The sequence below is a fragment of the Protopterus annectens genome, chromosome 17.part0, assembly GCF_019279795.1.
Source record: "Protopterus annectens isolate FY-2018-M chromosome 17.part0, PAN1.0, whole genome shotgun sequence".
In the NCBI taxonomy this organism is placed as follows: Eukaryota; Metazoa; Chordata; order Ceratodontiformes; family Protopteridae; genus Protopterus; species Protopterus annectens.
In genome coordinates, this window is record NC_056751.1 from 509,683,443 (window position 1) to 509,710,227 (window position 26,785).

The 26,785-nt window shown below is 40.4% G+C and overlaps 1 protein-coding gene across 1 annotated transcript in view; it reads right to left on the reverse strand.

The window, feature by feature from the left end:
• TBC1D17 (TBC1 domain family member 17) overlaps positions 1-26,785 on the reverse strand; it is a 1,580,308-nt gene that overhangs the window by 515,474 nt on the left and 1,038,049 nt on the right. Inside the window, exon 11 of the mRNA XM_044059599.1 lies at positions 6,044-6,160. Within this exon, the coding sequence (XP_043915534.1) occupies positions 6,044-6,160 (117 nt within the window). The remainder of the gene's footprint in view (positions 1-6,043; positions 6,161-26,785) is intronic.

The following is a 26,785-nucleotide window of genomic DNA, read 5'->3' on the forward strand; positions in this document are numbered from 1 at the left end:
TCCCAGGCCTGTAAGGTTAGTCTGCAAAGGAGGTAAGATCTTGTCCCCATATTTGTTGACATAACACAGGACAGTCGCATTGTCTACATGGATGCATAGCCTTCCTGGTCTCAGAAGGGATTGGAAAGACTGAAAGGCAAGAATTAATGCCTTCATTTCCATTACATTTATGTGGTTTCTCCTCCGAGAGGATGTCCACTGACCTTGGAATGTGTGATGGTTAAGGGCTGCTCCCCAGCCTGTATCCTATGCATTTGTACACAGTACTTAATTTGGGGGCAGTGGGTGAATGGGGAGACCTGGATTTATGGACACGTGTTATCCACCACTGGAGTTCCTTCTTGAGGCAAGGTAGAAGTGGTATTTGGAATTCTAGAGGGTGGGCATGTTGAGACAACACTAACTTTAGAAACCATAGGAATTTCCTCATATGTAGCCATCAAGCCCAAGATTTGCAGAAACTGTCTTGCAGGCAGGAGACTGGGGTGAAGAATTTCTGTGAAAGGGGTAGAAATCTCCTGGACCTTGGTGGGTGGAAAGACACCACCATATCCTGCACTCTAGAAAGACATGGTCTTGGGATGGGACGAGTGAAGATTTTTTTGAAGTTTATGGTGAATCCCAGGCTTTGTAAGATGGCTAATATGGACTGGAGGTCTCTGTTTAATTCCTCCTGTGTTTTGGCTTGAATCAAATGGTTGTCTAGGTAGGGGAAGATTTGGATGCCATGAAGTCTACAAAAGGCGACCACTAGTGCCAGGCATTTTGTGAAGATTCTTGGGGTAGTGGAAAGTTCAAATGGCAAAGCTGAGAATTGTAAATGTGAGGATCCTGCAGAGAAGCATAGGAATTTCCTGTATCTGCGGTGTATGGGGATATGGAGGTAACCATCCTTGATGTCTATGGATGCTAGGAATGCCTGAGGGAGGATGAGGGGGAAGAGTGTTTGGAGAGTAAGCATTTTGAAGGTGGGAGCTATTACAAAATTGTTGAGAGGACAGGTCTAGGATGGGTTTCCAAATACCTTCCTTCCTTCCTGGGAGGTAGGAACAGGCATGAATAAAAACATGTTGCCTCTTGAGCTGGGGGTACAGGTTGAATTGTGCCCTGTTCTAGTAGGTTTTGCAGAACTGAGGGAAAAAGAGGTTCCTGCTCTTTTGGTGGTTGGGGAATACCCCTGAAGGGGGGCACAGTGTGCCATATCATGAAGCATTCTCTTTTTATAATGCTTAGGACCCAGGAGTCTTGACTGATGAGTTCCCAGGATGGGAGGGAAAGGGTAAGGTGCAGAGGGAGGGTTCCCAGATTGCTTGAGGAGTCATGAGGAAGAGCCCATCCCTATCAGGAAAGGCTTAGTAAGCTGGGAGGAGGAAGAAGTAGAGGAGAACTGACTAGTTTTCTTGGACCCTTTTTGAAGTTTTGTTTGGTGGGGTCAGGATTGCCTTCATACAAAGACCTGTTTTGCAGGGTAATTCCTGTGGAATTTAGGCACAGGTGAGACCAAAATGTGTTTAAGGTCTATCAGCTCCTTGCTTTTTTTCTTGCAGAGATTTGAATAATTCTGCTGAGGGTTTGCCAAAACAAAGCAGAACTGCCCAAGGGGGAAGCCATTAGTTTTGCTGGAATGTCTTCAGGGAGGGGCTGAAGCCTTAGCCAGGCAAATCATCTTAGGGTAGAAGAAGATGCTGCAGCTCATGAGCTGGCCCTACAGCATCACAGCTGCATTTAATGAATGCCGGGCTACCTGAGACAAAGTAGCAGTAAGAGAGGATGCCAAGGCTTTGTTCTCGGAGTCTGGCATATCTGACACTAGACTGGAAATCTGAGACAGGAGTTCCAAATTGTACTTGGTCACATGGGTCTGGTAATTTAGTGCTCTGAAAGCTAAGGTGGCTGAAGTATACATTTTCTTGCCCAGCCTCTCCAACTGTCTACTTTCCTTGTCCGACAGGAGGAGGGAAGTAGAAAGTAGTGACCTAGACGCCTTATCAAGAGGCTACTGAGATCACAGAGGGGTCTCCCACAGGGGCCTTGAAAAGGAAATTGCAGTCCTTAGGTACTTTGTAGTACCTTGTCTGGCTTTGTGAAACTGAAGGCTGAGAGTCAGGGTGAGTTGAAGTGGATGCAAAAGCATCTAAGAAGGCTGGAATGACAGAAACAATGGGAGAGGGACTAGGGCACTGTACTTGGAGAAGGTCATAACATTTCTGGACCTCAGACATCTCTGTACTGTCCCACTTAAAATGATCTTGCATCCTAGAAATGGTCTCCACAAAGAAAATTTCCTCCAAAGGAGATTCTGTTCCATTCAAATCTTCCTCAGGGGAAGTGTAGTCTAAGGTTGAGGGTATTTGGGATGAAAACCCAGAGAATCACTCTCCCCTTCCCATGACGAGTCTTCCTCTGAGGTAGCTTGAGGCCTTGGTCTCTTCTGAGGGGAGGTAGGCCAGGCAGGATAGGAAGCTGGCCAACCTGAGGGAGGCCTTAGCACTATGAAGGCCTTAAAAAAGACCTTGTGTGAAATTCTGCCATTCCTTCTGTGGGTATGGAGATGGAGAGACATGTTTAGTTTTTTGTTTCTTCTTTGCAAGAGTATCCATGCAATGCAATGGAGGGCCAGACGTAGGCCTACATTCGGCCAAGTCCGAGTCAATGTCCTCTCAAACCACGATTCTTCTGGGGCCTTCAGACATAAGCCTGGGTTTTCCCCTGGACATTGGGAGTCGATGTTTGTGTTGCCTCTCTGGACATGCACACGTCTGGTACAAAGACGGCCTGCAAGGTGGGCTTGCCCTGTCGATATGGTTCCTTGTATCAGAGTGCCCCCGAGCTCTCGTGTGCTTCAGGAGAGATGTCCATATCACGAGACTCAGCTTTGGGTCTTGTTTTTTTGCCCTTACACTTGACAGGTTCTGTCATCGGGACTGAGAAACTTTCTATTGGGCTCTTAGCTAAAAGCTTAAGGCGTTGACTTTCTAAGTAAATAGCGAGGGACAATAACTGACTTCGGAGGGTCTTAGGCACAAAAGACTGATAGACTGAGCAGTTTTTATGGTCGTGTTGGGGCCCAAGACAGAAGAGGCACTGGGAATGACTATTGTTATGTGGAATCTGTCTTCCACAGTCGCACTTCCCTTTTCTGGATGACATTAACCTCAATCACAAATAAGGCAGCAGTAAAAGACAAAAAAAGGTTTCCTCAATGGGGCGCTTACCTTTCTAGAAGCAAGCAATTCCGGTAGCAGAGCAATGTCCAGGACTGACGATGCGGCTGGCGGCAAAAAAGTTCTGGGGATGGTGCACGTGTACGTCTCTTTTATGGCCGACATTTTATAGTGGCCTACGTCAGACGTACCACGCACCCTAAGGTAGTAAAAGACTTTGCTATACTAGCCAACGTTGGGTTATCACCTTGGCAGGCAACTCCCTCATGGAAGAATACTGCAACAGATGAATAGGACGACATTTTTTTTTTTTATTCTTTATCCACTTTTAACATTGATTATGGCTCCTTTGGGATCCTAGATTTTTTTCATTCCCAAGTACAGCTTTCAGAAATTGGTCCAAAGGAATCTGATTTTTAAGTAATTTCCTGATCCTCATCCTCCCCACACTTAACTGACATCACTCATACCTTTTTCCACCATGAGGAAACTATTCTAGTTTGGGAAAGATTTAAAATTTTAGCATAGTCACAATCAGACAGTGTGTTTGTGTTGTGTGTGTGTGTGTGTGTGTGTGTGTGTGTGTGTGTGTGTGTGTGTGTGTGTGTGTGTGTGTGTGTGTGTGTGTGAGAGAATGAGTGAGAGCAAGTGAGAGCGAGTGAGAGTGAGTGAGAGCAAGAGTGTGATCCACATATATAACATATTTCATATGAAAGGTCTTCATAGTTGCTCTGGTTCATTGGTGTATACTAGGCTAACAACCACTAGGGCCATTAAAAGGCTAGCTGTGCAACCCAAATATGACCCATAAATTTGATTTATATTTGACTTATAGGGTCTGATTTACTGACTGCCTCTGTCCATCAGAGACACAGGAGCCAGACTGGGGTGAAATTCTGATTACCCATCCACTGTTCCAAGTTGTGCTTAAACAGGGACAGGGAGGAAGTCTGCTTCACATGGATGGGGAGCCTGTTCCAGAGAACATCTCTCCAACATGTCTATTTCACAGCCTCATGTATTTGCTGGCGTCTGCGATGAAGACAGATAAAGTTTATGCCTGATTTTATAATAAATGGTTATTAGTATTCGAAAGTGCACTCATTGACTGGATACCCAATTAGTGTACCCAATATAAATCAAGCAAATCCTGACACAAAGAAGTCTGGCTGCTCAAGTCTTCCTGACCAGCCAGATTTCTATTACTATAGATTAGTTTAATTCAGCAATGAAAGCTTTTCCATGGGACATGGTACAAAAAAAAAAAAAAAATATGAAGAATACAAGTTAGGACAGTTCAGGCTTATGACTACCGGCAATAAGATCAATTGCACTGCCAGTAACCATACCTCTAAACTGCCAGACTTTTACAGAACATCTCTGATTTTCCTCATATGTTTGCCCTGTCCATGCATTTTGATTTACTGGTAGATTACTGTTTCTGTAACTCAATAATGTTAGACATTAGAGTTTCGTACTTCCAGTAGTTGGAGAAATGCACCTTGATGCAACTACATTTGTAAAAGACTACCAGCACCATATTCTGCTGCTTGTCTTATGATCATCCTCTTCTTCATCTTCTGGTTTCTTTTCTTTTTGGCTTTATTAAAAAGCAGTTCACATGTAAGTGGGCAATATCTTTTAATGAAAAATCAAGATACAGACAGAACTACAGTTAGGAAATGCAGCTCATGTAGTTTCTCCAACTACCCAAAATATATTCAATATTTTTATATTAAACAATTTTGGTCTGCTGGTCTTTTTTTTTTTTTTTTTTTTTTTTTTTTACAAAGGAACTCTACATTGAGATGAATTTCTTAACTGTTGTTCTGAGTTGGTATTGTTTTAGCAGGCTGCTTGGTCACATGCTGGCTTTTTCATTTTTGGTTCTAAGACAGAGAAAGAGAGAGACAGACAGAAAGATAATCCACTCCCTTTCCCCCCTGCTTCTCCTAAACTGCACTGATGTGCTGTGCAAACATACGGATGTAGGTACACATGCACAGTACATAAGCATGCAGACCAGAAAGAGGAAGAACACTAAAGTACTATTATACAGTGAAATTATTTAAAAAAGGTAAGCAGTTTTTTCTTAAATAATGTTATTGTATAATTCAATCCTGTGATCAAACCATACCACCTGTGGGTAAATTCTGTGATACCCACACCCACTAGTGGATTACTGGTTAATTATAAAGCTGATAATGCTCCAGAAAAAAATTACATATAAATATAAACTATTAATATAAATAAGAATAAACCAAAAGGAAGAGACACTGGAGTATAAAAATGAGGAGCAATTTTTAACAAATTACCATACAACAAATTCTAAACAGAAGAATGTCAGCAAAAATACTAGCTAAAGTTTAAACTACTGCAAAAGGTAAGAAAACTTGGCAAAATGTTTAAATTAATATAAATCAGTAATGCTGTAAGATCAACAAAGACTTCAAGACAGACAACAGAAACTGCTGGAAAAGGTAACCTATGATGTAATAGAGGAATAAGAAAAGTGGATGGATTCATAAAGGTTACCACGAAGTGTACACATAGTGTAACCTTTCTGAGTGAATACACAGCACAAGCATTGTGGTAGAGGTGTTTTTGAATTCAGAAAGTATACATTTTGAAGTAACCTTTATGAATACATCCCTCAGATATATTCATGTGTGGTGACTAGTATATGTCCTTTAATTGACAAATGCCACAAGAAGACATTGTGCCTTAGAAAACCGCTTTGAGAAAGAAAAAAAAAAAAAGCTGACTTGTCCAATGGAGAAACTGACTACATACGATAATTAAGGCATATTAAATAAGCAGTACTCCAAAGAAATGAAAACATTACTAGCCGTAACATTACAAAAGTGGAGAGTACAGACCTAGATCAAAATTATACATGCAGTATGTCATCAGTACATCATTCATTAACGTTAGCCCAGGATTATCACTGCCTTCATAAAACTTATTGCTCCGATCAGTCCGGCTCACATCTCTCTCTGAAAAACACAAATACAGAAGAGAATAAAATATTTTAAAATGTTGCTCAACAGTTTATTTTTCTACAAACCCAATGCCACTTTTCTCAAGATAGCCAACACACTGGCTCATCTGCAAATCATCATTCCATTAGTTTTGTCTCCACTAATATCATTATCAGGGTGAGCTCTATACCTCTCCACATACAAAGCAGTGAATGCGTGGGACAAAAAGTCACAGCAATATATATACATTATATAAACATAATGTATAGGTCTTCATTACTTTTCATGCAAAATTAAAAGACTTTTCCTTACTCCTTCAAACTACAAATGTCCACAAACAACAGTGTGTGGCAAACTCAGAATCATTCTTTAGATACAGTCTGCATAACCAGACTTTCTCAATGTATATTTTTGGAGTAAGATCTGGAAGATTTTATTTAAAAAGTCATGTACTCACCATAACGTTCCATCTGTGTTGTGCATTTTCATTCTTCCTTAGCAGTTGGGTTTGGATCCCATACACCCTGCTTTTTACAGCTTGTGGATACTGTAAACTCTCAAGCTTCTTCCCTTACCCATAAATGCTTTGGCCCCCTACCACGCATCAGATCTTGTTTGATGATCTTTTCACTTTTTGAGAGACTTAGAAACCATCATAATATGAGAAACCAATACCTGGAGCACAAAGGCAGGAACATCGGTTCCCTTAGCATCTTCTCATTCTTCCAGAAGTCACAAACAAAATAGTAGGGGGTCGGAGGGAGGAGAGTCGAGGAAAAATGAAAATGGGCAACACAGATGGAATGTTAAGGTGAGTACATAACCTCCATAACTGATGTCAATGTTTATTTATTCCTCAACAAGTGGGACAGAGTCCCCAGCTACCTAAATCCTAGGAGGACTCTAAGGAAAGATATTCCTGAGCACTGTTGAGCTGAATGCTGCTCTTCCCCTTGAGACCAGATCCAATATGGGATTAGCCCAAGTTGCAGCCACACAGATATCATCCATGGACGATCTGGATGAAGAAGCTCTTAAAGGTTTTGACAAAGATAAATCCAATTTGTTGTAGATAAAGTAAATGCATTTGGGTAACCATCTAGCTAAAGTTATTTCGTTAACCAGTTTGGCTAATTCTGATTCTGCAAAGGAGACAAACAATTGATATGATTTTCTTAAATTTTCTGTTCTGCACAAATGGAAATGTAACTGTCTGTGAACATGCAACAAATGCAACACGTACTCTCCTTTGTACATGAAATTTGGAAAGAAAACTGGGAGACTGATTGATTGGTGTTGGATTCTGCCACCACATTAGGAAGGCAAGATGGGTTGGTTCGTAACAATACCATACCTTTAAAGAAAATTAAATAAGGGGGGTTTAGAAGATAGGGCCTGAAGTTCAGACACACTGAGCAGAAGTTATGGCTACTAGAAAGATAGTTTTCCAAGTTAAAAATTTTCGATCACACTTTGCTGATTGTTCAAATGGTGACGGAGTTAAAGCTTGTAAAACTAAATTCAAATCCCATGGTGGAGCTGGATCATTAAAAAGGGGTCTAAGAAGAAAAGTTTCTCTTATAAAGGCCTTACAAAGTTTTGTGAAACTTAATTATTTAGTCCTATGTGAAAACTAGCTAGTTGTATTTTAACAGTCGAGGAGCTAGCTCCTTCGTTAAGAACTGCATCCAAAAACTCAAGAACTTTAGGTACTTGGGCTGAAAAGGGATCAATGTGTCTCTGTTGTGCCCAAAAAGCAAATATTTTCCTTTTACTTCTATAAAGTTTCCTTGCAGAAACTTTATGGGAAGATGAAAGAAGGTGACGTACAGGAGTGGAGAGCCTGGGTGTCAGACTATCAGTGGAAGTGGAGAAACCATGCTGTCAACTTATGGCCTAAAATGTCCGGGTGAATCATGCTTGCCGGGTGAAACAGGAACTCTGGAGTTGGATCCAGAATCCATTGTGGATAAACTAGATGAGGCCAAAGTAAGGGGAACCAAACCTGGTGAGGCCAATAAGGTCCAATGAGGATGACTGTCCTTCAACTGAGATGCTTTCTAGAGAAACTTGGGGATTAGAGGAGTTACGGAGTAAGCATAGAGGAGACCAGGGGGCCAAATGTGGAGGACAGTGTCACTTGGTGATTCCCCTGGTGGTGGTGGTGGTGGGGGGGGGGGGTCAGGGCAAAAAAATCTTCTGTATTTGTTGTTGAGGAGAGATGCAAAGAGGTTGCAGCAAGGTTGGCCCCATTGGCGGAATATCTTGACATCAACTCTCATGCTGCGAGACCACTCGTGACGTACTAAAATGGACCTGCTCAACTTGTCTGCTATCATGCTATATTTCCCTGGAATGTGCACTGTTGTCAGAAATCAAATGGTTGAGATCGCCCAATGCCACACACTCAGAGCTTCTCGACACAAGAGGCAAGATAATCTTCCTTGCTTGTTGATGTATCATATCACTGACATATTGTCTGTCTGAATTGCAATAGTCCCGGAAGAGAGAGTCTTGGAAGGCCCGCAATGCTACGCGTACTGCTCTCATTTCCAGGACACTGACATGAGTATTGGCTTCTTCGTGGGACCAGGTGCCTTGGACTGTCTTTCTCAAGAAGTACCCACCCCCCACCCAATTTGGGAAGCATCTGTGGTCACTATGCCCTTGGGCTGAGAAAGAATGAAGGGGCAGCCTTGTAAAATCTGACATGATCAAATCCACCACAATGGGTACTTTTTGCATACATGATTTATTCTGATCTTGGGGGACATAGGTTTTTGCAGAACAGACCACTGAGTCAAGGGTCCATTGAAGAATTCTCATAGTCTCTTGCTAATGGAACCAGTACTATAGCAGCAGACATTGATCTCAAAGCTTGGAGAAGCAATCGGGCTGATGGACAAGAATTTTGGATTACCTTTTTGATTTGAAATCGAATAGTCTGTACTCTTGGGAAGGGAACGGAGGCCGTCACTGATATCATATTGAACAAGACCCCTATGAATTCTAATGTCTGAGATGGTTCTGGCTGAGATTTGTTGTGATTGATGGCAATTCCCAGGTGTCAGCACAGCTGGAGTACATAATCTCTTGCTTTTATCAGAAGATGCCTTTTTAGAGCAGTTATGAGATAGTCATCCAAGTGCGGAAACACCCAGAATCCCTGCAGTCTCAAGTGAGCTGCTACTACTGCCATGGATTTGGTGAACACACTGGGGGCTGTGGAGAGGCCAAAAGGCAGAGCTATGAATTGGTAATGACTAGCTTCCAGCTGGAAGCGTAATCTTCTGGACTGTCTGTTCATTTTTATATGACAGTACACATCCTGAAGATCTGTTGAGCACATCCAGTAGTCCTTGTGCAGGAATGGCAAAATGGACTGAACCATGACCATCCAAAACTTTGTGTACTTTATTGATTTGTTCAGATTGCTGAGCTCCAGGACTGGTCTCCAGTCCCCTCAATTTTTTGTTACTAAAAAAGAATCTTGAGTAAGCTCTGGACTCCTTCTGGTTTGGGGGGACCTCTTGGAGTACTCTTTCTAGAAGCTTTCTTATTTCTAGCACTGCTGCTGCCCTCTAACTGGGTGGAACATCGAGGAATTTTGTTTACGGCTAAGGGGGGGGGGGGTATTATATAACCTCCAGAAATAATGCTCTGCACACATATATCTTTTGTAATTTCTAGCCAGGCTCTCTGGTGCAAGGATAGACAACACCTAACTGCCTCCAGTGGGCAATCAGGCCTCCTTTCAGGAGTGGTGGTAGGATCTGTCAGAGAAAGTGTCCCTAGATCCTTGATCCTGCAGGCCTCCTCTACCACGTGGGCATAGTCTTCATTTAGAGTTCATCCCTGCCCATGGGGGAACTATCTCCACATGCATCATGGAAAGGAACCTAGAATTTTCTGAACCACATTTTTCGACCACCTCGCTGATTCCTAGAGAAGGTGCTTTGAGTCATGAAAACATGTATGCCCCACTGCAGACAGGGTCTTACCATCTTGCTCATACCTGGATAGTGTCTAACTTTAAGGCCAAACAATGAACATCTGTCAAAGGGAGCACTGATGGAGGACATGAAGGGCTCTGAGAAATCACACAGATGCATCCAAGCATGTCTTTTAATGAAAATGCCTGAACCCGCTTGCCCCTGAGGTACCTTCAGCCACATGTGAAATCAGCCTCATGGACAAATTTGAAATGGACTGTAGGGTAGCCGACTGTGAGACAATAGAAGTAATAGTCTGACAGAGAGATTTGGAGAGTTCTTTAATCAAATCCCTCTGAAGTCTAGTGAAGTGTGCTAAATAATTCAGCAACCTAAGTGCAAAAGTCGCTACAGCATATACACAGTCCCATATCTGTCTAACACCCTAGACTCCCTGTTGGGTGGAAGGTGAACAGATGAACTCTGTTCCACAAGTTCCTTCTTTGTTACTACCACTATGACCATGGCATGTAGTGGTACTCCTTTCCAACAAAATTCTCTTCCTTTAGGTGGTGCCAGGATCCTGTCTGGTCTCTTGGGGATTGGCTCAACAAAGTTGGGTTCCTTCCATGCCCACCTACAGTTGAAATCAATGAGTTCATTGACGGCTGGAATAACCCAGGAGGTAGAGGGGCCAGAGAGAAAGGCTTCCAGGAATGCATATTTCTACTGGGAAGGGTTATCGGTAGACCAACCACCCCTTTTGCTTGATTATCTCCAGAATGTCTCCAAAGGAAACGTCATCAGGTGGTGATCTTGGGGACCCTACCCCTTCATCAAAATCAGTACCTTCCATGACTGACTCTTGAGCAGAGTCTAACTGCCTCCTCTTGCACCTACTCTTTCTAGGGACTTCTTCTTCGATGGGATGTTCTGGAGAAGTATCAGAAGATAAGTATACCCTGCTGGGTAGTGTTAGGACTTTGGGCTTGGCTGTGTCTGTGGAGTACAGTGCTGAGGGGCTCAAGGCACAAAGACAAATGAGATTGGGAAAAAGGATCTGAGGGGATGGGGAAGCGTCCTTCCTCTAGAAGCAGAGAACACTCTCTCCACTACCTTAAAGGTAGAATTCACCGTAGAGGAGGTAGATGGTATCAAGAAGACATGCTTTGGGACCATCGGTTCCCTCTTACCTGAAGGCAGCCCACCTGAGCTATCCAATGCTGAGGCTCTGAAGGGCAGAGAAGGCTCCAACAAGTTCGGAGTTGACCCTAATACCTCTGATCTGACAATGGAGCCAGTCAACTCAGAGAAGATATTGGAGTGGAAGATGCAACAATCTTCAGATCTGACACAGACAGTTCTGGAAGACTCTGCTCCAAGAGTTCTGAAGCCAAAGGTTAGACTGGAGAAGGAGCCAAATAGCTGGAGTAGTAGCGGTAAAGGTCTCCGGACCTGATGGGGCAGGAGCCGGGAGAACTTCCATCTGAAACTTTGCCAAGAGACACTTCCTCATCATTCTATCCACATCTGCTTCAGTTAGGCACCTGGAAGAATGAGATGAAGAGGCCACTAAAGGGGCCTAGAATGGTTCTCCCTCTAGGAAGGGCGATGGAAGACGAGAAAGAATATGATCTAGAGATGACACATACTGGGTCCAAGGAAGCTGCTTCAGCTCTGAGTGTATCGGATCGATGATGTAGATTATCAGAAGCTGAAAGATTAGAAAGTTTAGCTTTTGGATCCGGTTTAATTGGAGCTGATTGTTTAGATACCTTGAGAACTGGTTCAATGGCAGGGTCTGAGGTCAGAATACAGGATCCAGAAGAGTAGAACAGATGCTTTCTGGACTCCTTTTTCTCTAATTTCTTGGAGGTTTGAGCACCAGATATAGACTCAGAAAAGGTAAACCTTTTAAAATAAGTTTATTTTTCGGTCTACTAAGGTCCATGGATTAAAAGCCTTACATATGTCGCATAGCTCTTTTAAATGAGCTGGGTCCAAACATTACACACAAGAATCATGCGTGTCAGAAAGAGGGATTTTATGGCCACGGTCTTTACACTTTTTAATACCTGAAGGTTTTCCAGCCATTCTGTGAAAAATACAGCACAAATAATAGAAATTGAAAACTTTTTTTTTTTTAGAGAGATAAATAAAGAATAAGAAATCAACAATGGTAATAGGAGAAGTTACCATGAGGGTACAGTTAAGAGCAAAGAAGAAAAGATTACCAACAACAGTATGATAAATTAAACAAACTCAAAACGAACTCAAAACCAAATAAACAAATTGGCACCAACGGAGACAATAAATCCAACCACAGGACAGTAGATGAGTCATTAGTTAAGCGCTTTCACTCACTTTATTCAACATGAGCTTCAGAACTGGACTTATTGTCTCCGTTGGTGCCAATTCGTTAGTATGCTAAATTACACTGATTAAATGCTGGAAGGATAAGGGAGGAATATACAATATAGAATGCAACTAGAAAGGATAGATATAAATATAAATATTGTACTTAACTCACAAGAACAACACTGAAGTTCGAGTGCTAACAACAACCATGTCCGTACGCGAAGGTGGCAAACAAGATCTAAGATATGGTATGGGACTAGAGCATTAGTCTTGATTAATTAATTAATTAGCATTAGACCAACAGTCTTATTTTAGTCAGTATAATTAAATATACTGCAGTCCTTCCATGTCTGTTGAGCAGATAGCGGCAGTTAGTCTAGTGCAACTCGGTTTGCTTGACTTCCATGCATTCAGCAGTAACTTTTAAACTAGAATAAAATACATACCTAAGCTTCAGAATATACGAGCTGATCTCTCCCTCAAACTAAAATATCCCGAGTTACACTAATCCATCAAAGCCCCCCTTCCCTCCCAAAGATGTTAGTTTTCTGTGGAAATGTGTTTTACGTATATTGTAGGAACCATAAGCTGTAGATGCTTGGTGCATTTGCTGCTCTGTAGCTAGATGCAGCGGCTGCAGTGTAGATTGCCTTTATGGTAACGTGTGTGAGTGAAGTGTAACTTAAGTTACAGTTCATCAGTTAAGCTTTAGTTTTGTGACAGTCACTTTGTCCTGAGAGTTTTCTTCCATATGAAGTTTCAAACCCACAGTGTCCCTTTCCATAAATTTTAGAAAAATCTATTACCTATAGACAGGGGTCCAGGGAAGTAAATATTGTGGGAAGAAATATCTGGGGAATTGTTTGGCTATGCTTGTATAGGCCCTAGAGCCGATAGCCTAGTACCAACCTATGAACATTATAGGTAAGGGAGGAGCTCGAGAGTTTCCAGTATCTACGATCTGTAAAACATGGCCGGGTCAGATCAGAACTCACTTATTGAGGAATGAATGAAAACTGACAACATCAGACCAGTATTTTGAAAGGAAGTGAATCACCAACATCTTGGAAGAAAGCTGTATTACCTAAAGACAGTAAAGGCCCACCAAACCCAGCTTCATATAGACCTATTTCAATTTTAAACCACGATTATAAAATGTATTATGTCTATACTAGCTAAAAGAATGGCAAATGTATTGCCAAAATTGATAGATATGGCTCAATGTGGTTTTGTGGAGGGAAGACAAACATTTAACAACATTAATAGAACAATGATGATCCAGAGGAAACAGAATACAGGAAAATGCTGCTGCTGTTACAGTGAATCTTGATGCAGACAAAGCATTTGACAGAGTAAGCTGGGATTTTAGGAGCAGGCTAATGGAAGCATTTGCATTCCCTGAGACAATAATAATATTAATTAGGGGAATATATGAAGGATCAGAGGAAAGAATTAAAATGGGAGGGTTCTGGTCTGATAAGTTGTGTTTTAACAGAGGAAAAAGACAGGGATATCCTCTTTCACATTTGTTACTTGCTTTACATTTGCCGCCACTGGCAAATGAAATAAGGGACTCAGAAATGCAAGGATACAATTGGTATGGTAATAAAAAAAATTGTCTTTATTTGCAGATGATATCATTTTGTACTTAATAAATCCAGAAAAGGACATCTCAGCATTGTGGAACATTTTGAGACACTTTCAAGTAGTTTTGTTATATAAAATGAATGAAAGAAAAAAAAAAGGCTATAGCCGTAAATTATGTACCCATGCACAAAATGGTTCAGCAATGCCCATATTTATGCTGACGTGATAAGATGAAGTATTTAAGAGCATGGATTAAAAAGGCTGTTATGACAGCTAAAGATATGTGGGAAAAGACTAAACAAAAGATAATACAAATACAGAGAAACTGGAAAATTTTGTTTATGGATAGTAAGACACAAAAAGTGAAAATGTTTTAGTCCCTTTAGTTTTATATACACATCAGGCATTTTTTTTATCAACCAGAGAAGTTGTGGACAGTAATTAATAAATAGCTGAAGGAGTACATCTGGAAGAGGAATACAGCAAGAGTTAAGTACGAAAAGGTGATCCTTACACTAGAACAAGGTGGTTTAAGATTACCTGGTTTGAATGGATATTTTATAGCTAGACAGTTAAGGCTCATATACATAAAACAAGCAGAAGGTTATAATTCAAAATGGACAAGATAGGCTGGAATTTACTGCAGAAAATTGGTAAAGGAACCAAGATACTGAAAGCAAATAATTAGAGTGGGAAAGGTAATGGGAGAGGCCAAGAAGATATGCAAACTGCAGGTTAGAGACTGCCTTCCCCTAACATGGACTGATACCACAGTATAGGCATAAAGAAAGGGATAGGGGGATCTTGAGTGAACAACCAGCTGTGTTAGAAATTTTAGCTGAATCAAGAACAGAAGCTGCTGTCAAAAAGGAATAATTAGTAGGGCATATAAAACATTGCTTGATAACAAAATCAATCAGAGGAGGTTAGAAAAGAATGAGACAGACTGAAAAAGCAATTTACAAGGGAACGACAGGAGAATGGTTTACTATTAAAAATGTGGAAAATCAAAACAATTTTCCACCTTTTTGATTAACTCATTATCCAAATTTGGTAATACAGAATTACCAAAATGTTGGAAATAGTAACCACGGAATCGACATTTGAACACAGGAAGTTCCAATGTCGAAATTCCGTGTTACTGGTAACGTTTTTGCAGGGGGGCAAGTCCCCCCTGGGCCTCCCACACCCCCTGCATATTATATATTCCAACTCTGAGATCACACTACAGTGAAGGAAAGGGTACATTTCCTGATACCCACTGTAGTGCGATCTGTTATCAGAACGTCAATCCCACATTAGCAAATGAACACAACCATTCACTAATGACAGTTCAAACATTTCCGGATCAGCATTCTGGAAACTGGACAATACGCAGTCGGCCATCCCAGTTTCGTGTAAGTGCTGTTCCACATTCTAATAGTAAACCTGCGAGAACATATGTGTGGCTCCCAAGAGTACAAGCAAGTACAGAAGGCTTACGATCTTTGCTTGAAAAAGTGTCTGCATAGGTATTTTATACCCCATACAGATTTCAAAGAATTTTTTCCTCAAGTAGTCAAGTAGACAGCAAATGTATGAGGTGTAATGGGGAAGAAAGAGGTAACTGAGAGCACATGTGTAATGAGTTGGCAGACTTTCAAATTCCCTACAAAGTACCTTGTCAGAAATATCGGGTGAGCAAATGGCTGTAACTATAGAAATTATTCTTTTGAGCTGGGACACTGGATCTGAACTGCCCAGACTTAAGTTTAATTCTGTTGTCTGCCAGAAAAGCAATTATTAGAAAATGGACATCAAAGTCTAATCCAACTGCATCTGAAGTACTGATTATAAAAGAGATAAAAGAACTGGAAGATGGATATTTAGAATAGGGAAGGAGCAAATTACATAGAAATAAGTAGAAAAAGAAGGAACAATACATGCAGAATAATATGGAGGAGGAGGAGTGAGGTTTAGGAGGAAGGCAAGAATTCAGCAATTTATGTAATGCTGGACTAGTGATAGTTTCAAGGAAAGAAAATATATGTGATATATAATGTATGTAAATGGGGAAAAAGTTAATATGGTTTGTTTTCCTTTCTGTTAATGTATGTATGTTTATGTCTTACGTGATAATTTAATAAAGGCTTTTAAAAAGAAAACAATTTTCACTTCTGGATTCATTCCTTAAAGATGTATTCTTGGATGAAAACAGAGTATCAACAAACCTTAACAATTATCATCATAAAAATCATATTTTTAAATGACAGAAGCTAAATTCTTCTAAACATTTTTACCATGCAAATGTGTTAAAATTGTTGTTGTTCCATCCAACGAAGACTAATTCTTTGACTTATTTAACAGTTTTGTAATGACCACAGAGGAAAAAAAACATTTGTGTTAGAGCATTTTTCAACAGAGGCTGCTGTAGTCAAGGTTTTAATTCTCTGCATGAAGCAACAATAGAATCAGACTATGTTTGCGCATTAAAAAGGACAACGCATCCTTCACAGGGGTAGGAGGCAGAACCCTCATACTAAAATATATTTTTGATTTGTTTTCCCTCTAAGGCCTGAATGTTAACTGCGTGCATGCTGGTGAGCTGTGCATTAGAAAACTATTTGTTAAGCAGCAGCCTATTCTTATATTTCAATTAAGACTTCATACAGCCTTCAGTTTGTACAAGTTAACATTTCTCTTTTCATCGGTTTTAACAAGCAGCCAGTATCTTCAAGAACTTAGCAGTTTAAACTGGTTGCTTATTAAACAAAATGGAATACAAAACTGTTATGAATTAACTTGTCCTGGTTCTTTCTGGTCCTTTTTTAGCAGAACATCACTGAAAGTAAACGCACTACTTCAACAAATTTACATACAAAATCCAGTGTGATGGTATGGAGGGTATCTTCCCACTCTGCAAGAGACGCACATTTCAAAAGTGGCCTGAAGCAGCTGTTAGGAGAAATAAGCATCCAAGGGCCTGCATATCCTCTCTGAGGACAGGTACAGAGCATCATGCTTTTACAGTGACTGGATACAGCAAAACTAGCAAGCAACAAGACAAGCTGCTAACTTTTAACGGTAGAAGGCAACGCAGTACATGCATGAAAAAAAGCAGGAAAATTATGGCCATGTCTAATCTGATCACTGCATGCCACTGCTGGTGACATTACTTCTGGGCAGGACAAAAGTACAAAATCCATTTCTCATGGTGTAAATGCTTCAGAATCTTGCTACCCAAACCTTGCATCTTACATGGGGGAGGTAATGGCTTGTAAAGCAAACTTATTTGTCAGTTTTAAAACTAATAGGTGACAACTCTTTTGTAAATTTCCAACTTTTTTTAATAAGCACTCTTCTCTCAGTTCCTTAAAATTACAAATAGAGAGGAAAGCAAGAGAGTGAGATAGACATGCGCACATAAACACTGGATGACATTTTGACATTTCTGGGGTACATTAGAAAACCTCAATGTAATAGCACATGAACATAGAGATACTGAAAATAGGACACTACTGCAGTGTATTTTTTTTTAAGTAAAAGCTGCTGCATTTGCAAGGTATGTCCAGTCAAAACAAAGTTGTAACCTGACAAGCCCCTCCATTACAATCTGCCCACTGCATGAGCACTTAAATTACACTGTCACAAAAACTCACACAAATACAAATCTTTACTATGTCACACACTGCATGCCAAGAAATCTGATCAAAGTTAGATGAAGGACCATCCTATTCAATGAAAGGCATGAAGATAATCCCAGTTCTTTGGCACCAACTAGGAAATATTTTCCACTTACCCAAAACTGACTTTCTAGTAGCAGGTTTTCTCTTGTCCGTTAGTACCTGCTGTACATCCTCAGAAAAAAAAGTTCCTTAAAAGGTATCAAAATTTAGTTACCCAGGCAGTTTGCTGATGAATTTCTAGATTGAAATTGAACTCCCCATGTCTTCTGTAAGTAAATCCAATCTGTCGGGATCCTTGTGGTAATTGCCCTTGGCCAAAATGAAAAGACGAAAGAACCATTGATACCTTCTTGTAAACCCCCCAGGCTGACGTTTCAGTTTGTGGGGTGTCTGTCCTGGTCCTGCTAAGCTTGTCTAAAATTATGTCTTGCTCTGAAGAAATGTATGAAGCCTTAGCAGTCAAACTGAGTGGAGTTGCTACCTTCCAGGCCATCACAGCAAGTCTACAAATAGTGTAAAGATCTCTCCAGTTTATGTACCACAAAGTTGGTGTTGTCTGCGTGCAACTGCAGTGGTCCTGGGGACTAGATACGATTCAAAAATTTCAAAGAACTGAAAACTGCCAACATCTCTCTTGGATTTATGTGCTTCTGTCTGTCCACAGGATCCCACAGACCTTGTACTTTTACCCTTTTGAAACTTCTCCCCATGCCATGTCTGAAGTGCCTGTGGTAAATACCTGGGGTGAGGGAGCTGGAAGGGAGAATGGAAGGCCAGGGTTCTAAGTTATCTGCTCTGCCTACCATATAATCTCCCCTCTTTACAAATCCCAGCACTAGGTTCTGTAATGACAAGAGGTGTAGATGCTGAGTCTAGTCTGATATGAAGTACCACTGTAGTTTCCTCACATGCAGTCTGGCAAGGGGAAGCATGAAAATCACAGATACCATGTACTCCAGAATTCTAAAAAAACTCCCTTGCAGGTGCCTGGTCTTGAATGAAGCAACTCAGGAAGAACTGCTGAAACATATCTACGTTGTCTGGAGCAAGAAAGACTCGTCCCAAAGCAAAGTTCAAAAAAAAAAATCCCAGGAAAATCATTCTTTGAGAAGCAACAAGAAAAACTTTTGAAAGTCGGTCTGAAATCCCAGACTGAGTAGATGTTCCTGAACAGACAGCTGGACAAAAATATTTGCAAAGAAAAGCCAGCTGACTAAATACACAAACATGCAAATACCTTGATTTCTGCAGTAAGCAATGACTGGAACTAGGCATTTTGTGAATACCTTTGGGGTAGTGGGGAGTTCAGAGAACTGATAATGTCTGAAATGTCTGGCAATAGAAATACATATACATAGATAAGCGTCTTTTAGATCCAGCTTTACCATGAAAGCTAGAGGGAGATCATTGGTACAACAGACTGAGGAGAACATTTTAAACTATGGAACCTTAACAAAAAAGTTTAAGAAAGAAAGTTCTAGCACAGGCCTCCAGGATCCTTTTGTTTTGGGAACTAGAAAATTTCTTGAATAAAAACCTTTGCTTGGAGATTGGAAGGCACAAATTCTATAACTTTCAGAGACAGCACACAGTGCAAAATTGGAGGAAGTAGAGAATCTCTTTCCCCGGTTCCCTGGACAAGAGAGCATTCTCTGGCAAGGAGAGAGGGATTCTCACAACCAAGTGCATCACCACTGGATTATGTTCAGAGCTCAAATGTCTGAAACAAGCTGATGCCACAAAAGATGAAGTCTTCGTGACATAGAAAGGCTGCCATCAGGGGCAGGAGCCTGAATAAGCAAACAGTCATGCAGTTTAGAAGGAATGTCCTTGATTTCTAAGGGCATTTCCTTTCTTTCATTTTTTTGAGACTCCTTTCCCTTGCTTTTTAAAATGCTGACTGCGAGCTCCTTGCTGCTTAAATTGTTTACTAGAAAAGGGAGTTGAGGAGGAGGGAAAATTACTGTTTGGTCTGAAAAAAAAGGGTTAAAAATACTTGAGTCATTCCTTCCATTAGGTTTCCCCTTTCATCACACTTCTTAAAACACCCCACCTGTACAAGGGACAAACAAGTCTCTTCATCTAAGGGAGAATTTAAAATCATAGATATAGTATCATAAGAAAGCCAAGCAAGTTTCTTCAAAACTGATCTAAAAGCAATAGAGCTGGGAAAAGAATCACATGCATCATAAGCACACTTTGAAATATGTTTAGTCCCATGAGAAACATCTGTCTCAGAAGCTTTTAATGAATTCTTTACCTCAAGAGTAACCATTAACTTCTGCATGTTCTCAAAAGACAGCAATAAAAGCTTTAACACATGAGCTTGACAGTTTAAAAATTCTGAATGCTAAAGTACTAGAAGAGTAAATTTTTTCTCCCAACGTATCCATCGCTTTCCCATCCTTGGAATCAGTGGTGTTGCACTGAGCACAACCTGTTTGGATGGCCAGTCACACCCCCCCTATCAATCACGCTGATTAATAATCAGTATTGGCACTTTTTTTTTTTTTTAACTGCAACCTGAGTACTGTAGCACTCCCTGTGGGCTATAAACTGTAGCAACTGCATGCTACATTTGTAGCAAGCAGTTTGCTACAGTTTAAGAGAGACAAAGAGTTTTTATTTTTTTTTGAAGAGGAAGGCGTGTCGGGTAAAGTATGCAGATATCAGTGGTGGATTTAGGCATGGGCACAGGGGGGAGCGCCGCCTCCCTTTGTCCATTAGAACTTTTGTTCTTCATTTTTTTTGTATCCTTTATGTTGTCCATTTTCAAGTTACGTTTTTTTTTTTTTGAACTGTCATGGAGACAAAATCATATATGGAGTCCATTATGATCAATGTCTCCATGACAGTTAAAAAAAAAAAAAAAAAAAAAAACCGTGGACAGTACCGTACATTTTTTTCAGTTTGGGTTCCTTTCAACCAATCAATGCTGTGAAAAATCACGCCTAACTCAAATACATTGGAGAAGCAATTGGAGGTTGCAGAGTCAGGTGATTTTATAATCTCCTCAATTGCTCCTCCAAATAATTCTCTATTGTAGTTGAGATAGGCGCGTTTTGGTAAAAACTTCAGAGAGCATCATGTTGGAAGAAACTAGCGAGAATAATATTCAATAAGTGAGTCAGGGGTGACTGCGCAGAGTTCCGAACTCCAGTAACAAACTCCGTTGAGTCAACAAGTCTGTGAGAGGTATTTTTTTTTTTTTTAATTTTTGTACCAAAGAGCCAATTGTTTGATTACTCAATTTAAAAAGTTGAATATTTTGCACAGTTAGTCGCTGACTGTTTGTAAGAGGACATTATACTGTAACACACAGACAAACATGTAACTATGATGCAAATAATTAAAACTTATAAAGCTCAGGGAGGGCTTTGACACTCCAGTCTACAATTAAAACTAGGCTTAGATGCATGAGGCTGTAAGTTTTAAACGTTATCTATAGTTCATAATGCATAATAATTTACTGTCAATATGCAAGGCACTGATGAGGTAATGTGTGGCATGAAGACGCAGATGTGGAACATGAAATAATATTTCATATGATTTTCCTTAGCATGTGTGTCTATGCTCTTTCAAATAATAATTATTAATAATTAAGTTCCCCGATGGCTTTAAAATCCCTCAAGATGCCTTGGCAGACTGTAGTTAAAAATGGCGCCATGTATAATCTGCACTAGTTTTTCCCCACGTGCTCTTAGCGTGTTGCCTTTTGGAGTCTTTCTTAGGTCAACTCATGGAGATCTGACTCACTAGGACACTGTCAATTTATTTCTAAAATAGGCTTACAGGTGTAAATGGTATCAGCTGAAAATAACGTGTCCCCTTCCTAGATGTCTTAGGTAGCATTTTGAGGGTTGAGTACATAAAAAAAAAAAATAGGCGAGTTGTGGGGCTGCAAAATTAACTTTGAGAAGTACAAATATCTGGCTACACCAGTCCCAGACAAGCACACAGTGACGCCAATCGCCCAACAACAAACATCGCTCCCCTGTTCTACCTTTAGCAAGAAATTATGTAGACTGAGTATCCAAAATAATACTCTCTCTCACCCTTTTCCACAACAAACAGTAGTCCTCTGCTCCTTCAGCCAAGTAGTACATAATCACATCAATGGATATGCAGGTAGTGAGCATGGTAACCAAAACATAATCAGCGAAATGCCGAGTGACTGCATGTCAAAGGGTAATTGAAGCTGTGTATCATATGTGAATACTACTCAGTTTAAAACTGAGTAGTCTTCACATACACAGCTTCAATTACCCTTTGGCTCATTCCTGTGCAAGCTTAGTTCCTACCTGGTGTTGGTCAACATGTATGCGAGTGTATTCTGCCTGACTTGCCATAGCTCGACCGTTATCTAGCTAGTCCATTCTCTGACTAGCTCCTGGCTCAGGTCTAGAGACACCGTACTGGCATCACTGGGAATTATTTGGGCTTTGTCTGCAGTGCTCGCCCTGCCTGCCTTCATCCTTCGTAAAACCAAATACGCACTTAACACAGTGCTTCAGTGCGATATGGACTTCAGTGACTTTGCAGGAGGAAGAGATGTAATACTATTGGCTGGCCAGTTTGGGTCTCAGTATAACCCGTTAGTTTTTTTACTACTTCATCGGATGAACAGTTACCAAACATTTTCAGAACGTCAAGAAATAAGACCAGAAAAAGAAATGACTCCTCAAGAATCAGCACTTTGGTGGTGGTCTTTGCCATCTGCTGGCTGCCATTTCATGTTTTAAAAACCGCTCAACATGGGAATGCTCAGACTTTTCAGTATTCCCAGTCCTTTTCACGAGTTCATAATAAAAGCCCATTCATATGCCACTTCTTGGCTTACCTCAACAGCTGCCTGAACCCTTTCCTTTGCGCCTTTTTTGACCTGCAGTTCAGGTCCCAGTGTTACTATTTACTGGTATGGAAAATGGGCATAAACAGATCAGCTCTCTCTCTCCTCCACCATGAGTGGACAAACCCAGAAATCCAGTCACTGGCAATGAAGGTTTAGATGTCAGACCAGATCACCTCAAAAGAATAGAGCACTGGAGATGGACTTGCCATGTGTCATGACCAAAGGTTGCCTGTCGTGACCAAGTGCTGTCCCTGGATTCTCCAGTGAAAGAAATGACAGCTGATGCAAAGCACTTGGAAAAAAAATCAAGGTAGAGAGTTAAAGAAGCATTTGATGTCCTGGTCAATTCCATTCCAAGACTTTAAAACTGTGTGCCACGTCAGGTGGGACTTCGGCTGGGTTATCCAGCCACTAGATTGTTGTGTACGAAAAGACATTATACCAGACCCTGCAGCTGGCCTGGGGCTGGACATTGGGCACTACAGCCAATGTTTTTAGAGAAAAGCAAATTTTTCCACATAAAAATTGCAGATAAACGCTGAACAAAGTTATGTGTTCATTGTTCTGGCATTCAATGTGAATTTGAATGGTTTATTTCGGTGAAATGTTGGGTAGTAAGGTTTATACTTTGTACAAAAGAATAAAAATGGCATTTCTATTACAGCACTTAAAAATCGAGGTAAAAGTGTGCAGAAACTGAAGCTTTAAATTGCAGATTTATTATAGGTTGTTTATTATGCTTAAAATTTTAATAAAATATATTTGTAAAATGCAAATTTATATTGTACAAAACATTGCATGTAACTTTTTAAAATTTGTTTCATTTATATTATGTACATGCTTTTTTCTGACAAACTGTAAATATTTACGGTTCATGTTTTCTGGCTTTCTTAAACGAACTTTAGACTGAAGTTTTTCTGAGGTATGGTAACCAAGTCTGATTACTAGACAATGTTCTTTCAGCTAATGTAAAACATTAAAATGCATCTTGCATAGTCTTATAGACCGTTTTTATAATGGCCTGATGTATACAGTGTCAGTGTATGCTATAACTACATTAATTTGGCTGTTAAATATGAATAAAATGTTATATTACCTATCAACGGGTATTTTATGAGGTTTGTTTCAGGGGATAGTATTTGTTCTACTGAAAAGCTGCCAAACAAGTTTAGATTTTTGTGCAATCTATAAGCAGCTAACTGGCTGGGGGAGTTGATGTTTGAAACTTCGATTTGGGCTCAAATTTGCAGAATTAATTTTCTTCCAGGAAAATGGCATATGGTGTACTTCAGGGGCACTTCCTGGTGTGCCTGTGAAACTAGGTTTCTGATGGCTAGGGTTAATGCAGCCATAGTTTATTTTTCACACAGCTAAAGGCAGAAAACCTGTCCCATTCGCTGCTGGCAAAGTGAAATAAAGAAACAAGTAATATTCCCCCTCGTCAGCCAGTTACATCGTTAGTTCATCGCACTATTTGCTTTAGTACAGGAGCTTCGGTTACCTGTTTCACTTCAGGCAATAACAACAGAACAGAGGGGTGGGTTCTACCAGAGCACCACCGACACAGAAACAAACTAATTTCCACATACTCTTGGTGAGAACTTGGAAATTAACAGAAAAATACATTTTACATAGACATTGCACTTGCATGAAAAAAAAAATCACATCTCTCACTACTCCCAACCTTCAAATCTAAAATCTCAATGCATGCATCTGCAGGGTGAATTAAATTCTAATGAGTAAAAGCAGAAGACAAGGGCTTCCTGCCAGACATGGTGTATCTTACAAGAAATGCTAAAAGCAATTCAGTGTTTACTTTGCGTCTGATAACCGCGATCCTTCACACAGAGAGTTTACACATTATCTGCACTCAGAAGCTGAAAATGAAAGTAGACATTTTCCAGGAATATGATGACACTGTGGATTAAACAATGATATATGTGCCACTGCAGCTGATAAATCTGACTCTTAACTATGCTCTCACTGACATGTCACGGAAGGGCTTGGCAGGCTGCACCTTATTTCTCTTTCAGCACTTTACTAGGTTCATGGTGGATTGTCTCAGGCCATCACTTGACATGCCCTATATTAGCAGACATGCTTATGCGTCATTTCTGTCTATTTCATCACTTCACTGACATTTGTGTGTTAGCCAATTTGTTTTGTCTCAGAACTACAGCAATTAATAACCGACTGTGGGGAGTTTTCATTTTATACTTCTGGCAATATATTTTCTTTTCTTATTCCTTTTTCTGTGACTGTGCTGACTGCCCATTAGACAGCAGAATGACTTCAGCAGTTATTTGGAGCCTATCATTGACTCAGTCTATATTTCTGCATAAGGAAGACTAAAACTAGAAAATAATTCTGACTTGGATTATTTATTTGCATGGCCTGGTATGTTATATAAAGTAAAGTTTGACTTGCTGAATTAAACAAGTTGGAAATTATTTGTAAACTGTATAGTTAATATTTCATTCATTTAACTGAGCAGTCGTAATTAAAATGTTTAGGAAAGTTACGCATAGCTCTCAACTGTCCGTGAATTAGAAGAACATATTAGGGATTTTTGCCTCAGATTTTTCCACTAACTTGTGATATTCTGGCAAAGTACTGAAGATTACAGTAACTGAGTAATTTTAATCATTAGGATTCCTGACTTCTTATCATTCAGAAAATGCATGATTATGAAAATCCTGCAATCTCTGTCTACATCAGTGACTCTTGAGCTGAAATGTTCAGTGGTATTTTCTGCAGGACACACTCCTACAAAGGATGGTTAGCATTTTGTTAGGCCTGACAGGACATGTTTCATGCTATTTAGGAGGCATCCTGGGATATTATCAGGGCTCATTGGTGCAGAGCTCCTGGCTTTAGAGACTCCATTGAGGACCTGCTCCAGAGTGATAGCTAAGGGAGTTATGGCTGATTGTGTTTTCAGAGGGGTGACTGGATCTGAGGAAGGAGTAAAATTGAAGGTAATTTGTCAGCCAGTACATTCCCTATGCCCACTGGCTATGTATAGTTGGATCTGTTCACAATTAAATCAGCACATTGCTGTGTGTTGCCTTTGAGGTTGTGGACATAAGTAAAGAAAGCCTTATGGTTATCCTTTACCTAGGAGGTTATTTTTTTCTCAAATTTGGCTTTGGTAGACATGATTAGAACTTTGATTCACTTGTTTGGATTGAAGGGGGAACTATTACCTTGTTGAGTACAGCCCTTCCTGCTTTTGACCATGTTTTTCTATTTTGTTATACAACCTACTGATATTGGGGTTCAACCAGGGTGGCTTACTTTTTGAGGTTACCTATGCTTATTTTGGGGAAGTTAAACTGTCTCTGTGCATCTATTTACATGATTGTACAGGGTTTCTATGAACTGTTCTGATTAGGAAGCACTGTTCTCAGGGTTTGGGGACTTGGAATTTTGTTAGGATGTTGCTTAATAGTAGGAAGTTAGCCTTAGAATAATTCTTAGAAGTTCCATAGTTAGCTGGGGTTAAATTTTACTTTAGCTTTATGGACTGACCTGATTAGTGAGGACATTGCACTGGGGGGGGGGGGGGGGGGGTAACATTACTGCATATTTATGAGGATCAGGTGAAGGACATTAGCACCCCTAACGGCATACAAACCATCTGGTCCAGGATGCTTGTGTTGAAAGATTCCAGAAATCTCTGGCCTCGCAAGCTTGAGGTCATGTACAATTCCCAGTTTATTTTAGGGTAGTTAAACTCAACCATGAATATGGTATTGGGTTGAAGGAAGAAAGTCTCCAGTATGTTTATGTATGTGGTATGGGCTTCATGGGTCACAGAGGGGAGATCTATCACTTGCCAATATACGGTATGGGACTTTGCTTACTGCAAGTTAGACATAGAGAGGCTTAAGTGTGCCATACTGTTTAACTATGTTCATGTTTGATATAAATTGAGACTCCTTCACTTTTTGTTCCTTCCTGTGCAAGAGATGGTCTAAATGTGTGTAACTGCTGGGATACTCTCCACGGGTTTAAATCATGTCTCAGTAACTGCACTGATGAGTGTGGTGTGGTGCAAGTGTTTACCTTGCCCTCTTTACTGTCAAGTGCAGTCTTGGTTGGAGAGAGCTTTACTTCAGTTTGGTTAAATAAGTGCATCTCTCACAGGTTGTGGCATTGTAGGTTGTAGGAGGAGAGGGTTGTCTGTGTACATGAGGCAACTGATACATTGCCTCAAGATGCCCAGATTCATCAGATAGACGAG